This window comes from Pimephales promelas, chromosome 4 (genome assembly GCF_988280905.1).
Source record: "Pimephales promelas chromosome 4, fPimPro1.hap1.1, whole genome shotgun sequence".
NCBI classification, from domain to species: Eukaryota; Metazoa; Chordata; class Actinopteri; order Cypriniformes; family Leuciscidae; genus Pimephales; species Pimephales promelas.
Genome location: NC_142772.1, coordinates 563,178 through 577,415, shown reverse-complemented (window position 1 = coordinate 577,415; position 14,238 = coordinate 563,178). Strand labels below are relative to the sequence as shown.

The 14,238-nt window shown below is 41.2% G+C and overlaps 1 protein-coding gene across 2 annotated transcripts; it reads right to left on the bottom strand.

Moving 5' to 3' along the window:
• Nucleotides 1–421: 421 nt before the first annotated feature.
• dqx1 (DEAQ-box RNA dependent ATPase 1) lies at nucleotides 422–12,754 on the bottom strand. 2 transcript variants are annotated; one of them, XM_089129786.1, is made up of 12 exons: nucleotides 12,596–12,754; nucleotides 10,728–11,081; nucleotides 8,221–8,414; nucleotides 7,727–8,108; nucleotides 6,969–7,238; nucleotides 6,416–6,515; nucleotides 5,874–6,029; nucleotides 4,614–4,805; nucleotides 4,131–4,256; nucleotides 3,866–4,056; nucleotides 2,565–2,755; nucleotides 422–854 (listed from the first exon to the last, which is right to left on the bottom strand). In XM_089129786.1, exons 2-12 carry the CDS (start codon nucleotides 11,022–11,024, stop codon nucleotides 674–676), a joined length of 2,280 nt encoding a protein of 759 aa, XP_088985912.1. In that variant the 5' UTR covers nucleotides 11,025–11,081; nucleotides 12,596–12,754; the 3' UTR covers nucleotides 422–673. The 2 variants fall into 2 exon arrangements, with proteins under 2 accessions (XP_088985912.1, XP_088985911.1); XM_089129785.1 differs by lacking the exon at nucleotides 12,596–12,754 and adding an exon at nucleotides 12,306–12,581.
• Between the last annotated feature and the right edge of the window lie 1,484 nt (nucleotides 12,755–14,238).

Here is a 14,238-nt window from a genome sequence, read left to right as displayed (position 1 = left end):
CAGCAGGATTAGAGGTGTACAGCTGCTCATTACTGCTTTAGGGACGATTATTTACAACATGGAATAAAAATAGAAAAAGCTCATTAAGATTTATTTATCTCTCAATTCTGACGCTTTTTCTGGAATTTTGAGTTTAAATTTTGAGTTTAAAAGCTCAATTCTAGACTACAGCCAGCACTGCCAGATTAAAGCGTGGTAATCATCTTCAGTTTTGATCCCAGGGCAGAAACGAGCCTCCACACCACAGGCTGCGGCCGTCACTCATACACATATACAGAGAGAGAGAGGGGCGGTAGTCTTGATCATGTGATTGGACATGACTGAGCTTCGTCTGATTGGCTGCAGGAACCGATAGTGTGTTTGCTGGACTCACTTCCCTTTCTTATCCACAAATCCAGTCTTTATTCACTATTAAAATATATTTATATATATATAAATATATATATTATAGTATGACAATTACAGACATAACAGATCTGAGCCTGACTAAAGCTCATCTGGAGTTCTTCATTGCACCGCGGCCTGAGTGTGTGTGTGTGTTCCAGCGAGTGAGTGTGTGTGTGTTCCAGCGAGTGAGTGTGTGTGTGTGTGTGTTCCAGCGAGTGAGTGTGTGTGTGTTCCAGCGTGTGTGTGTGTGTGTGTGTGTGTTCCAGCGAGTGCATCATCTGAGCGGTTACTGAACGCTGCAGGTGTCAGCGCTGGACTCGTCGCTCGCGTCCTCGAGGCGTTTCTCCTGAGGGGTGGAGTCCGGATCGCCCGGAGGGAACAGACTCAGTCTGAGGCTCATCAGCAGATCCAGGCCGTCGCTGGGAGGAAGATTCCCGAGATAATACTGAGGCGCCAGCTCCACCAGCCTAACACACAGGAGACCAGATTAAACCAGCTCACAGGAGGAGTTCACTTCACAGAGAAAACCAGCCCATGATTTACTCGTCCTCAAGACATCCTAGTGTATGACACTCCTCTTACAGACGAATACAATCACAGTTATATTAAATAATGTCCTGGCTCTTCCAACCTTTATAATGGCAGTGAATGGCTGTTTCTGTTTTGAAGTCCATAAACGTGCATCTATCCATCATAAAAGTGCATCTGTCCATCATAAAAGTGCATGTATCCATCTTAAAAGTGCATCTATCCATCATAAAAGTTCATCTATCCATCATAAAAGTTCATCTATCCATCATAAAAGCGCATCTGTCCATCATAAAAGTGCATCTATCCATCATAAAAGTTCATCTATCCATCATAAAAGTGCATCTGTCCATCATAAAAGTTCATCTGTCATCATAAAAGTGCATCTATCCATCATAAAAGTGCATCTATCCATCATAAAAGTGCATCTATCCATCATAAAAGTGCATCTGTCCATCATAAAAGTGCATCTGTCCATCATAAAAGTGCATCTGTCCATCATAAAAGTGCATCTGTCCATCATAAAAGTGCATCTATCCATCATAAAAGTGCATCTATCCATCATAAAAGTGCATCTGTCATCATAAAAGTGCATCTGTCCATCATAAAAGTGCATCTATCCATCATAAAAGTGCATCTATCCATCATAAAAGTGCATCTGTCATCATAAAAGTGCATCTATCCATCATAAAAGTGCATCTATCCATCATAAAAGTGCATCTGTCCATCATAAAAGTGCATCTATCCATCATAAAAGTGCATCTGTCCATCATAAAAGTGCATCTATCATCATAAAAGTGCATCTATCCATCATAAAAGTGCATCTATCCATGATAAAAGTGCATCTATCCATCATAAAAGTGCATCTGTCCATCATAAAAGTGCATCTATCCATCATAAAAGTGCATCTATCCATCATAAAAGTGCATCTATCCATCATAAAAGTGCATCTGTCCATCATAAAAGTGCATCTATCCATCATAAAAGTGCATCTATCCATCATAAAAGTGCATCTGTCCATCATAAAAGTGTATCCATCCATCATAAAAGTGCATCTATCCATCATAAAAGTGCATCTGTCCATCATAAAAGTGTATCAATCCATCATAAAAGTGCATCTATCCATCATAAAAGTGCATCTGTCCATCATAAAAGTGTATCCATCCATCATAAAAGTGCATCTATCCATCATAAAAGTGCATCTGTCCATCATAAAAGTGTATCCATCCATCATAAAAGTGCATCTATCCATCATAAAAGTGCATCTGTCCATCATAAAAGTGTATCCATCCATCATAAAAGTGCATCTATCCATCATAAAAGTGCATCTGTCCATCATAAAAGTGTATCCATCCATCATAAAAGTGCATCTGTCCATCATAAAAGTGTATCCATCCATCATAAAAGTGTATCCATCCATCATAAAAGTGCATCTGTCCATCATAAAAGTTCATCAACAGAAACAGCAATTCACTGCCATTATAAAGCTTGGAAGAGCCAGGACATTTTTTAAATAACTAAATTTGAATTTTTATTTAGTTATTTAAAAAAATATCTAAATAAACAACTATTTAGTTATTTATTTGGTAATAACTAAATAGTTATTACTATTTAGTTTTATAATTTGGATTTGATCCGTTCACACTCACATTTGAGGGTGGATCTCGGACACGATGCAGATGCAGTTGTCGTGTGAGATGGTGAAGTCGTGGTAGAGCACCCAGCTGGGCGGGTCGGGTCGCGGCCGGCGACAGCGGTACGAGGAGAACGGGTGGAGGTGGGACACGTGCCGGTGTGTGAGCAGCAGATAGTTCCCCGAGCCGTCCACGTCATGAGCAACCTGAAGATCAAACACACCGGGACTTAAAACTGATCATGTGCAGTCCTCTCACGGCAATCAGAACCTACTAGACAGCAACATGGTGCCGGCCCACATCTGGGCCGTGTGGAATCCACGTGTGGGTCGAATCTATTCCTCTGAGGTTAAAGGAGTAGTTCACTTAAAAAAAACTTTTGCTGATAATTTACTCACCCTCATTTCATCCAAGATGTCCATGTCTTTCTTTCTTTAGTCAAAAAGAAATGAAGGTTTTTGATGAAAACATTCCAGGATTTTCTCCATATAATGGACTTCAATGGGGTCCAAACGGTTCAAGGTCCAAATGAGAGTTTCAGTGCAAACTGTTCAAAGGGCTTTAAACAAAACGAACGAATCTTTTCCCGAGTCAATTCGTTCATTTCATTCTTTGAATGAACCAAAAGATTTGTTCATTTTGATGAACGAGTTCGAACAGGAGAGTCACGAACGCGCATCACAGAACAGAGCAAGGCGAGCATTTGAGCTTATAAAACTTAAACTTTGTTATTTATTTATTAAATGAGCGATCGTTTCGCTTGATAAGACCCTTATTCATCGTCTGGTGTCGTTTAAAGCTCTTTGAAGCCGCACTGAAACTGTCTTTTGGACCTTGAACCGTTTGGACCCCATTGAAGTCCATTATATGGAGAAAATCCTGGAATGTTTTCATCAAAAAACCTTCATTTCTTTTCGACTGAAGAAAGAAAGACGTGGACATCTTGGATGACACGGGGGCGAGGAAATTATCAGTTTTTTTTTAAGTGAACTACTCCTTTAACCTTAGAGGAATAGATCCGGCCCACACGTGGATTCCAAACGGCCATACATTTGATTTTTTTTTATAAAATGGCCGCTGGTTTCGCTAGATAAGACCGTTCCTCCGCTGTCAGGAAATGTTCATTTTGAGGTGAACTACTCTTTTAAACAGCACTGCTCATCTGTTATCAGCCTGAAGGTGAACCGTTATGAACACAGCTGTGTGTTTAATTACAGTCACACTTCTAACTAAACTCCACAGTTGCACACTGGGAATGAGGAACGTCTGTCAGCCAATCAGAATCCAGCTTTGGCTTTTCACGCGGGTGCGTTTACCTTCAGGAAGAATCCCGATATCAGAGCTCTCTTTATATTAGTGCTGTTGTCCTGGCAACCGAAGGCGGGCGGAGAGACGGGCAACTCGATTCGCTGCATCACCTCCAGTAGCTCCGCCCTAATCACCACAGCCAATCGCAGCGCAGAGGCGTTCAGGAAGTTCGTCCTGCACCAGACCTCATCTTCGTTATCTGAGGAGACAGACAAGCGCACTATGTAGTGTATAGGGAGGTTACTGAACATGTATAGTGATGATGTCACTCACGCTGCAGATACGCGTTGTAGACGTTGATGAGGGTCATGTGATCTCCCTCGGGATGAAGCAAGAGTCGTCTGTGTGTGGAAGCCGCTTCTTCTTTACCAGCCGGAGGCGTAATGAAGCACGGCGGAGCTGGAAGAGGTCAAACACACACGAACACTCGCGTTGGAGATTGCTAACACAGATCTGGGGTCAGATACTTGTTATAAAATTAAACATTCGCCTCCTCTTATCGATTCCTCAATATGAGTGGAGAGACTGTGTGTATCAGTGTGTCGGACCCGTGCCGCTCTTAAAGTGACAGCACTAATATTCCTGCCGTCTCTATAATCACACACCAGAAGACTGAACACACACTCGCTCTACACTGGATATCTTTCGAAAGTATTTTTTGACGTTATAGGAATCGATAAGCAGAATCGTAATGGTTAAAGTTCCCACGATCCCCAGCGCTAGTAAAGACCGTTGTGTGCGCGTCCGCAGGCGTACCGGTCAGCATGGCAGCGACGGTCAGGAGCTCGTTCACACAGTCGAACTCGCAGGACGCGATCAGAGCTTTAGCTAGCGGCGGCTCCAGCGGAAGCTCAGACATGATGATGCCCACCTCGGACAGATTCCCGTCGTCGTCCAGAGCCGCCAGATAATCCAGATCCTCCAGCGCCTGCATCAGCGCCTCAGGGGCTGCACACACACACACACACACATCGAAAGCATGACAATGTGAAAATTTGACTTTACTTTAAGTTGGCTTGTGAAAGTTTGGATCAGAAAGTTTGAAGAAGTTTAGATTATATTTAGAAGTTTAAATTGGTTTGAATTTTAAATTAGTTTAAAGTAGTTTAAAGTTAGCGGTTGTTAAGGTATTTTGGGTGGTTGATAGGGTGGTCTGGCTGATTGCTAGGCGGTTGCTAAGGTATGTTGGGTAGTTGCTAGGGTGTTCTGGTTGGTTGCTAGGTGGTTTGTAAGGTATGTTAAGTGGTTGCTAGGGTGTTCTGAGTTTTTGTTAGGCGGTTGCTAAGGTGTGTTAAGTGGTTGCTAGGGTGCTCTGAGTGGTTGTTAGGCAGTTGCTAGGGTGTTCTGAGTGGTTGCTAGGGTGTTTAAGGTATTTTGGGTGGTTGCTAGGGTCTTATGGGTGGTTGCTATGGTGTTATATGATATTTTGGGTGGTTGCTAGGGTGTTTTGGGTGGTTGCTAGGGTGTTCTGAGTTGTTAGGCGGTTGCTAAGGTATGTTAAGTGGTTGCTAGGGTATTCTGAGTGGTTGTTAGGCGGTTGCTAGGGTGTTCTGTGTAGTTGCTAGGCTGCTTAAGGTATTTTGGGTGGTTGCTATGGTGTTCCTAAGGTGTTATATGGTATTTTGGGTGGTTGCTAGGGTGTTTTGGGTGGTTGCTATGGTATGTCAAGTGGTTGCTAGGGTGTTCTGAGTTGTTGTTAGGCGGTTGCTAAGGTATGTTAAGTGGTTGCTAGGGTGTTCTGAGAGGTTGTTAGGCAGTTGCTAGGGTGTTCTGTGTAGTTGCTAGGGTGTTTAAGGTATTTTGGGTGGTTGCTATGTTGTTCCTAAGGTGTTCTATGGTATTTTGGGTGGTTGCTAGGGTGTTTTGGATGGTTGCTAGGGTGACACACACACATTGGAAGCACGACAATGTAAAGATTGTTTACAGATATGTAAATGTATGTTGTGTGTTTGATGTGCTGCTACAGTGTGATGATTGATCTGAGTGTGTGTGTGTGTGTGTGTGTGGAGCTCTGACCTGGCCGGTCCAGGAACTGACACTGGCCCATGTCTGCGATGTCCAGCCTCTTGAGGAGCAGCACCAGGTGACTGAGGTTCGCTTCGGCCACCGCCGGGCTCCGGCACGCGGGCATCTCCTCCAGCATCAGCGCAGAGTACAAGCGGAAACACACACCTGCGGACACAACACACACCTTCACACCAGTCTCTCTAAACCCCGCCTCTCTGAAGCTGCTCTGCTGTGATTGGTCAGAAACCGAACGCTCATTATCATATCTGAATCTCAGCTCTTGATCACAGTGATACGAACAGTAACGATGGCGTGGGTTTCACCGTATCAAACACCAACAAACTCTTCCAGTCTCAGATACACTACAGTGTTTGAGGGCGGGGCTAAGAGACACACCTCAGCCAATCAACACCAGAGGTGGGCATTATGCAAATTAGGGACAAACCTACGTATGTTCAACAGGACAGGTATTACACACTACATGAAAGATAGTATCTGAAAAATAATGATAATGGGGCACTTTAGTAGGGTGTGTGTGTGTGTTTACCCACCGGGCAGTTTGCTGTTGACCCTGCGGGCTCGAGCGTCGGCCTGCTGTCTGCTGATTGGCTGATGAAGCTGTGAATCCGCTCGGATCTGTGGGTTGTAGATCTGTGCAGGAACAGCAGGGGGAGCAACACTGAACATCACAACACACGCAAACTCTGATCGCTACTACGAAAACTGCACATTCGTGAGTGTGTGTGTGTGTGTGTGTCTGGTGTTTCTGACCAACAGTATGTAGACGTAGAGAGTAGAAGTGAGTCTGAATGTCAGTTTGCTGTTGTGTGTTCATGTAGTTCATTACGCTGTGTGTGTAAGTGTTTCTCAGATGCACAAACAGTTGCATGCACAACCTAATCTGACTTGCATGCACATTAAGGAAATTATATTTTATATAAGAACAATCGTTTCAAAAGTTAATGCACTTTAAAAAGAGAATGTTGTTTCATTTCAACAAAATGAATCCTCGGCTCGCTTGCGCCCTCTTGTGGACACAGGAGACCACACAGCACTTTTTACATTGCAGTATTGAGCTTTTCAGCCCGATCTCCACACACTCACGGTCTTCAGCTGGACGCCGGTGTCGATGACGTATCGGACGTTACGGAGGGAGAAGGAAGCCTCTCCCAAGGCGTCGGTGAGAACGACCCTGCGTCTGTGAGCCGGATCCTCCTGCTCGTCCTCCTGCTCGTCCTCGGCGCTCTCGGGCTCGTAAACCTCCTGCGACGCGCCTCCGACGCCGGTGTGAAGCTCCATCACGCGCAGAGACGACAGATGAGCGCTCAGAGACACACACTCCTTCTCCAGCGCCGCTCCACACTCCTGGATCTCCTGACGAGCACAACAACACACCTCTGAACATCCCCGTAGTCAATCATTTATCCCTTAAAACTCATCTTTCATCACCAAAGTTTAAATGGTTTTGTCCAATAATCTTGAATGTAACTCGACACCCTCGCCTCATTTAGTATGCGTGGTTCTATGAATATGCAAATGAGCCCCGCCTCCACTCACTCACTCGGAGATCGAGTTGAGTTAGTTAGTAGAGTGTTAAACTGGCGGTTATGGAAAGGGGCGGGGCATTTCCCCAACACACTCAAAGCGCTCGACCAATCAGAGCACAGTGTGCTTTTCAGAAGGCGACAGGAAGTAAACAGAGCGTTACTGACAGACTGGGAAGAGAGGAGCCGCAACAATGGAGAATATGAGGAGAATAATCAACATTCAAGCAGGAAAACCTGCACAAAAGGGTTAATTATGACCTCTTAGCGTAATTAACGGGACCTTTCTAGTTAAATAAATAAATAATAAACACACACCTGGACGCTAGGGAGGAACACTAGAATGTCTCCTTGCTCCCCCCTGCGGTGCAGATCCAGGATCATGTGACAGGAAGCGGTTGCTAGGTCACGTCCTGTGGGCGGTTCCCGGTACAGGATCTCGGCGCTGGAGGCTGGCGCGGGAACGCTGAGGTGAGGCACGCTCTCTCCCAGGAAGCTAGCGAAGGTGTGCGCGCTGGCGGGATCGGTTAGCACTAGCACCCGGAGCTCGCGGCGCTGCTGGCACACGTCACGCAGGAGCCCTAGCAAAACATCCGTGGAAACCGTGCGCTCCTGAGCCTCGTCGATCACCAACACCCCGTACTGGCGCAGGAGAGGGTCTGACATCATTTCCTCCAGCAGGAGCGAGTCCGTCACGAACCTGCAGAGTTACAGCACAAGCTTTACCACTGGTTTTGGCTCTTACTGTGTGAACACATAAAATCATGGCCATGATTGGACCAGGTTCCCCAGACTAGGGTGTGTGTGTGTACCTCAGGATAGTGTCAGGGGTGCACCCGTCCTCGTGAGGGACCCTGTAGCCGACCTCTAACCCCAGGCTCAGGTCCATCTCATCCGCCACTCTGAGCGCTAGACTGGAAGCGGCCGCCGCGTACGGCTGAGAACAACACACCAGACCCTGAGAGAACTCGTGCGACAGAGCGTACTCCACACACCACTGAGGAACCTGCACACACACACACACACACACACACACGAGACAAACAGCCACGTCAGAGAACAGAATGAAATAGGACACTAAAGTAGAATACAACAGAATCGAACAAAACTAAGCTAGAACAGAATGGAATTGAAAAAAACATTGAATAGAATGGAACAGAATTTAATAGAACAGAATGGAATTGAATAAAATCATAGAATAGAATAGAACCATAAAATAGAATTGGGTAATATAGAATAGAACAGAATGGAATTGAATAAAATCATAGAATAGAATAGAACCATAAAATAGAATTGGGTAATATAGAATAGAACAGAATGGAATTGAATAAAATCATAGAATAGAATGGAATGGAATAGAATAGAATAGAACCATAAAATAGAATTGGGTAATATAGAATAGAACAGAATGGAATTGAATAAAATCATAGAATAGAACCATAAAATAGAATTGGGTAATATAGAATAGAACAGAATGGAATTGAATAAAATCATAGAATAGAATGGAATGGAATAGAATAGAATAGAACCATAAAATAGAATTGGGTAATATAGAATAGAACAGAATGGAATTGAAAAAAATCATAGAATAGAATAGAACCATAAAATAGAATTGGGTAATATAGAATAGAACAGAATGGAATTGAATAAAATCATAGAATAGAATGGAATGGAATAGAATAGAATAGAACCATAAAATAGAATTGGGTAATATAGAATAGAACAGAATGGAATTGAATAAAATCATAGAATAGAATAGAACCATAAAATAGAATTGGGTAATATAGAATAGAACAGAATGGAATTGAATAAAATCATAGAATAGAATAGAATGGAATGAAATAGAATAGAATAGAATAGAACCATAAAATAGAATTGAGTAATATAGAATAGAACAGAATGGAATTGAATACAATCATAGAATAGAATAGAACCATAAAATAGAATTGGGTAATATAGAATAGAACAGAATGGAATTGAATAAAATCATAGAATAGAATGGAATGGAATAGAATAGAATAGAACCATAAAATAGAATTGGGTAATATAGAATAGAACAGAATGGAATTGAATAAAATCATAGAATAGAATAGAACCATAAAATAGAATTGGGTAATATAGAATAGAACAGAATGGAATTGAATAAAATCATAGAATAGAATAGAATGGAATGGAATAGAATAGAATAGAACCATAAAATAGAATTGGGTAATATAGAATAGAACAGAATGGAATTGAATACAATCATAGAATAGAATAGAACCATAAAATAGAATTGGGTAATATAGAATAGAACAGAATGGAATTGAATAAAATCATAGAATAGAATGGAATGGAATAGAATAGAACAATAAAATAGAATTGGGTAATATAGAATAGAACAAAATGGAATTGAATAAAATCATAGAATAGAATAGAACCATAAAATAGAATTGGGTAATATAGAATAGAACAGAATGGAATTAAATAAAATAAAATCATAGAATAGAATAGAACCATAAAATAGAATTGGGTAATATAGAATAGAACAGAATGGAATTGAATAAAATCATAGAATAGAATAGAACCATAAAATAGAATTGGGTAATATAGAATAGAACAGAATGGAATTGAATAAAACCATAGAATAGAATAGAACCATAGAATAGAATAGATTAGAATAGAACCATAAAATAGAATAGGATAATATAGAATAATATAGAATAGAATGGAATTAAATAAGACCACAGAATAGAATAGAATAGAACAGAATGGAATTGAATAAAACCATAGAATAGAATAGAATAGAACCATACAATAGAATAGAATAGAATGGAATTGAATTGAATAAAACCATAGAATAGAATGGAATTGAATAAACCCTAAAACAGAATAATATAGAATAGAATGGAATTAAATAAGATCACAGAATAGAATAGAATATAGAATAGAATAGAACAGAATGGAATTGAATAGAATGGAAAAGATTGGGATTGAACAGAACAGATAGGACAGATCAATATCAATACAGTACAAAAAACATCAGAAAAAAAGAAGGATGTTGGAAAATAAATGTCTGTTCCCCAAATGCGTTTTAATCTTCGCTATTGCTTCAATGCTAATGAACAAGTGCTGTCATGTGTAGCGTAGTGACGTGTGTGTTCAAGTTAGCAGATTCTGAACAATATTTAATACAGTATATCTTGATGACTCACGAGTATTTGTGTTAAATCTGCGCAGATTTGACTCACGCACGCAGAGAGAGAGTAAACATCATAACATGTGGTGAGTGTTAATGTTAAACCCGAGGGTGTGTGTGTGTGTGTGTGTGATGCTCCACCTGTGTGCTCTTCCCCGAGCCTCCATCCGCGCTCAGCACGATCATGCTGTGCTCCTCCATGTGCTCCAGCAGACTGAACTTCAGGCTCCACACGGGCAGCCGCTTCCTCTCCTCCAGGAGACTGTAGTAGCGGGAGGAGAACGGCAGCCCGTCGTACGGGTTCACCTCCAGGTCGGCCAGGTCCCCCTCCGCCCTCTCGCCCTCCTCCTCCTCCTCCTCCAGGTCTCCGGACAGCAGAGACGAGATGGAGAGATCGTCCCGGCCCGAGGGGACAGGAGCTTTCGGGACCGCCGACATGGTGAACGTGAACGGGCCGCTGACGGAGCCCTGAGGTACGCCGCTAATCTCAATCACCTACACAGAAGAAACCAACAACAGCTTCATTTCACATCACGCATGGAAGCACATGACACATCCTACCTCTTTTTTTTGTCCAGAAAGCTTATTACATTTGAATACTATTTTTTGTAATTTTTAATAAAACATTTTTGGAGCATTTTCCCTCAATGCACAGGAACAGCTGAACAACTCTTTCTCGCAACACCGAGAGAGTGAATGAAGTCAAGAACAGCCGCTGGAGCTCTCAGTAACTCTACACACATCAGTAACTCTACACGCGTCAGGAATCCAGCACATGCCCTCAAACTCAAACAAATGCAAAACACAGGCTTCACTGCGATATGTAAAACGGACACTACACTATCCTGTGTCCCTCAGTCACTCTATCATAACTGCTGCTCACAATATGAGAGCTGTCTCGGGTTAGTCAGACGGCATCTGATTAGACATGCAGTAGAATTATTATAACATAAAAGAATTATGTTACAATACTACAACACAAGATGGGTGGTGTTTAAACAAGGCACTGATGCATTTGTTTAACTATTGGGAGGAACTGGCCACGTGACACGCCACTAATGCAACAGAATAAAAAAATAAAAAGGTTATTTAGCCTGGTTTTTATTATTATCTGGGCTATATTATATTTTTATCTCACAATTTGGACTTTTTTCTCAAAACTGCGCAACATAAACTGGCAATTAAGAGAAAAAAAAGTGAGATAAAAAGTTGCAAAACCCTTTTTTATCTTTTACTCCGAAGCAAACAAGCTTCCATGGGTTTATTCAGTGAGAATATGAGTGCAGTGTTTTTCAGTAATATTGAGGTCAGATTAGAGTGCATCATCATCAACAACAACAACAAAAACAACAACAGTGTAAAGCATACAAAATAATCACTAAATCTATATCAGTGCTTTACATTATTTACATTGATCACACCGTGAACATGATCTTATTTGTGCTTATTGAAAATAAAATAATGACTAACTTAATTTGTTTTTCTATTCGCAAACAACCGTGATAAACACTGTGATATATCATTAGGATTAAATCAAAATTGGTATAACAGTGTACTTATTTTAAATGTAATGTTTTGCACGATATGATGAATAAATTCAGACGCGTTTGCTTTAAATCTGCATAATGACCGTGTATCAGCTGACTGTCAGAGATCAGACGACGACAACACAGGAGAATAGGACAAAAACAAAGCAGAACGAGAGGAAAACACATTTACCTGAAGCACATTTTCTCCTCAGATCCGTCAGACTAACCCGATGAGAAATAAAACGACATTAATGGGCGAATGTTACCGCGTTAATGTACGTTACGTTACAACCATCGACTCGCGATTACACAAAATATCATATAATGTCCTTCAGAGGATATTGAAAATGTAAAACAAAACGATTGGAAATCGTCCTGAGGCTGTTTTAATGCGATATTACGATTTCATTCATGACTGTTGATGGTGTTTCATCGCCAGAGAGCGAAACTCTGCCGCCATGTTGAATCTCTCACTCTCACCTCACGGGCCGCGGCTCAAACCCAACTCGGCCGCTGCCTAGGCAACACGGGCCTGCCTCACGCGCCTATGACACGCGCCACTGACGCTGCGCACTGGGTAGGGCACTAGAGAGGTGTTGGAACGCAGCCTCGCGCTCACCGGGCAGGTGGAGCTGAAACCTGAAGCAGATCGTAGAGATATCATAGAAGGGTGGAGACCGACACACTTCTAATACATGAATGAATAAAGAAAACAACTAACTAAAGTAAATAATTAAAATAAAAAAAGTAAAATTTTGAATTTTAAGCTAAGAAACACTAAATAAATTGACTTTCAATGCGTGATTACTGCAGTGTCCCAAAAAATAAAGAGTATCATAGCCCCAAACTCACATTTCTGGTAATGTCAGAAGTTGATATGATGGACCCTGAAGGTCAATAATGGCCCCATTAGCCCCTGCTGTAATTAATACTGTAATTACACCATGTGTCTAATCAATGTTGACATGATGTCATCTTTTTAATGCAGGTTCGGAGTCACATGACATTTATCGCCACATAAAAATCAAGGATGTGTTTGTGTAGAAACAGAAGCTTGTTACGGTGTCCACATGAAACACATCAAGGCAATAGCATTAGCAAAAAGTGTCTGGTGTATTAAAGTTGCCCTGAAGTCAACAATTTTTTCCCTTAAAACTCATCTTAGATCACCAAAGTTGCATTTAAACTTTTTTCCTTGAAAAATGCCATAAAATATCTTGAATGTAACTTGTCTCATTAAGTTTGCATGGTTCTTCTACGAATAGCCTATGCAAATGAGCCCCGCCTCTACCAGTGTTGGGAGTAACGCATTACAAAAGTAATACATTACAGTAACATATTACTTTTTGCTGTAACGCAGTAGTGTAAGGCATTACTAATCAATTTTCAGTAATATTTTACTCGTTACATGTTCAGTCAGGCTTGTATTACAGTTGTATTACAGTGTATTTTACTTCTTAAAGGCAACAGACTATGTGAAAGTTTTAAAGCAGTCTTTTTGTGCCAGTTCAGAGCGGTCGCGTCTATAACATTGTTTTTTCCTCATAAATGCGAACACGAAAACTAAAATGCCAACCCCTCCTCATCCGATTTGCGCAGTGTAATTAACAGAATTACAAAAAAATATATTTTGCCTCCTATTTTTTTTGTCACGCATGAATGTGTGTCTTTTCCCTAATATTAAAAATAAAACATAGACTGATATTTGTCTAATGTCTGGAGTCCTTTAAGGAAGTATACATGTATTATACATTTCAATACATGTATTTTCTGAGAATTTTTATTTCAAGTTTTGACTGCAAATGTCATGTCCATAATGCTGGACTTCCCCAATTTTAAATAATTTATCCTCAACTAGTTTTGTGGTGTAGGTCTACGTATTTTATAATGTTAACTTCAAATAATACTAATAGCCTAATTTTAAGATAAGGCAGCATTGGATCTGGACGGTAAGGAGAATAACGCTGGAGTTGGAAGAGGCGTGTCGCGATTCTGTAGGTTCGTGGATGTGGCGAATCGCGATTTCGGTTTCATATTACATATCGTTACAGCCCCAAAGTTAAGTTCTACTTAGTTATTTTGGTGAAAGTAACTCAAAAGTAATACATGAGTAATGTAACGCA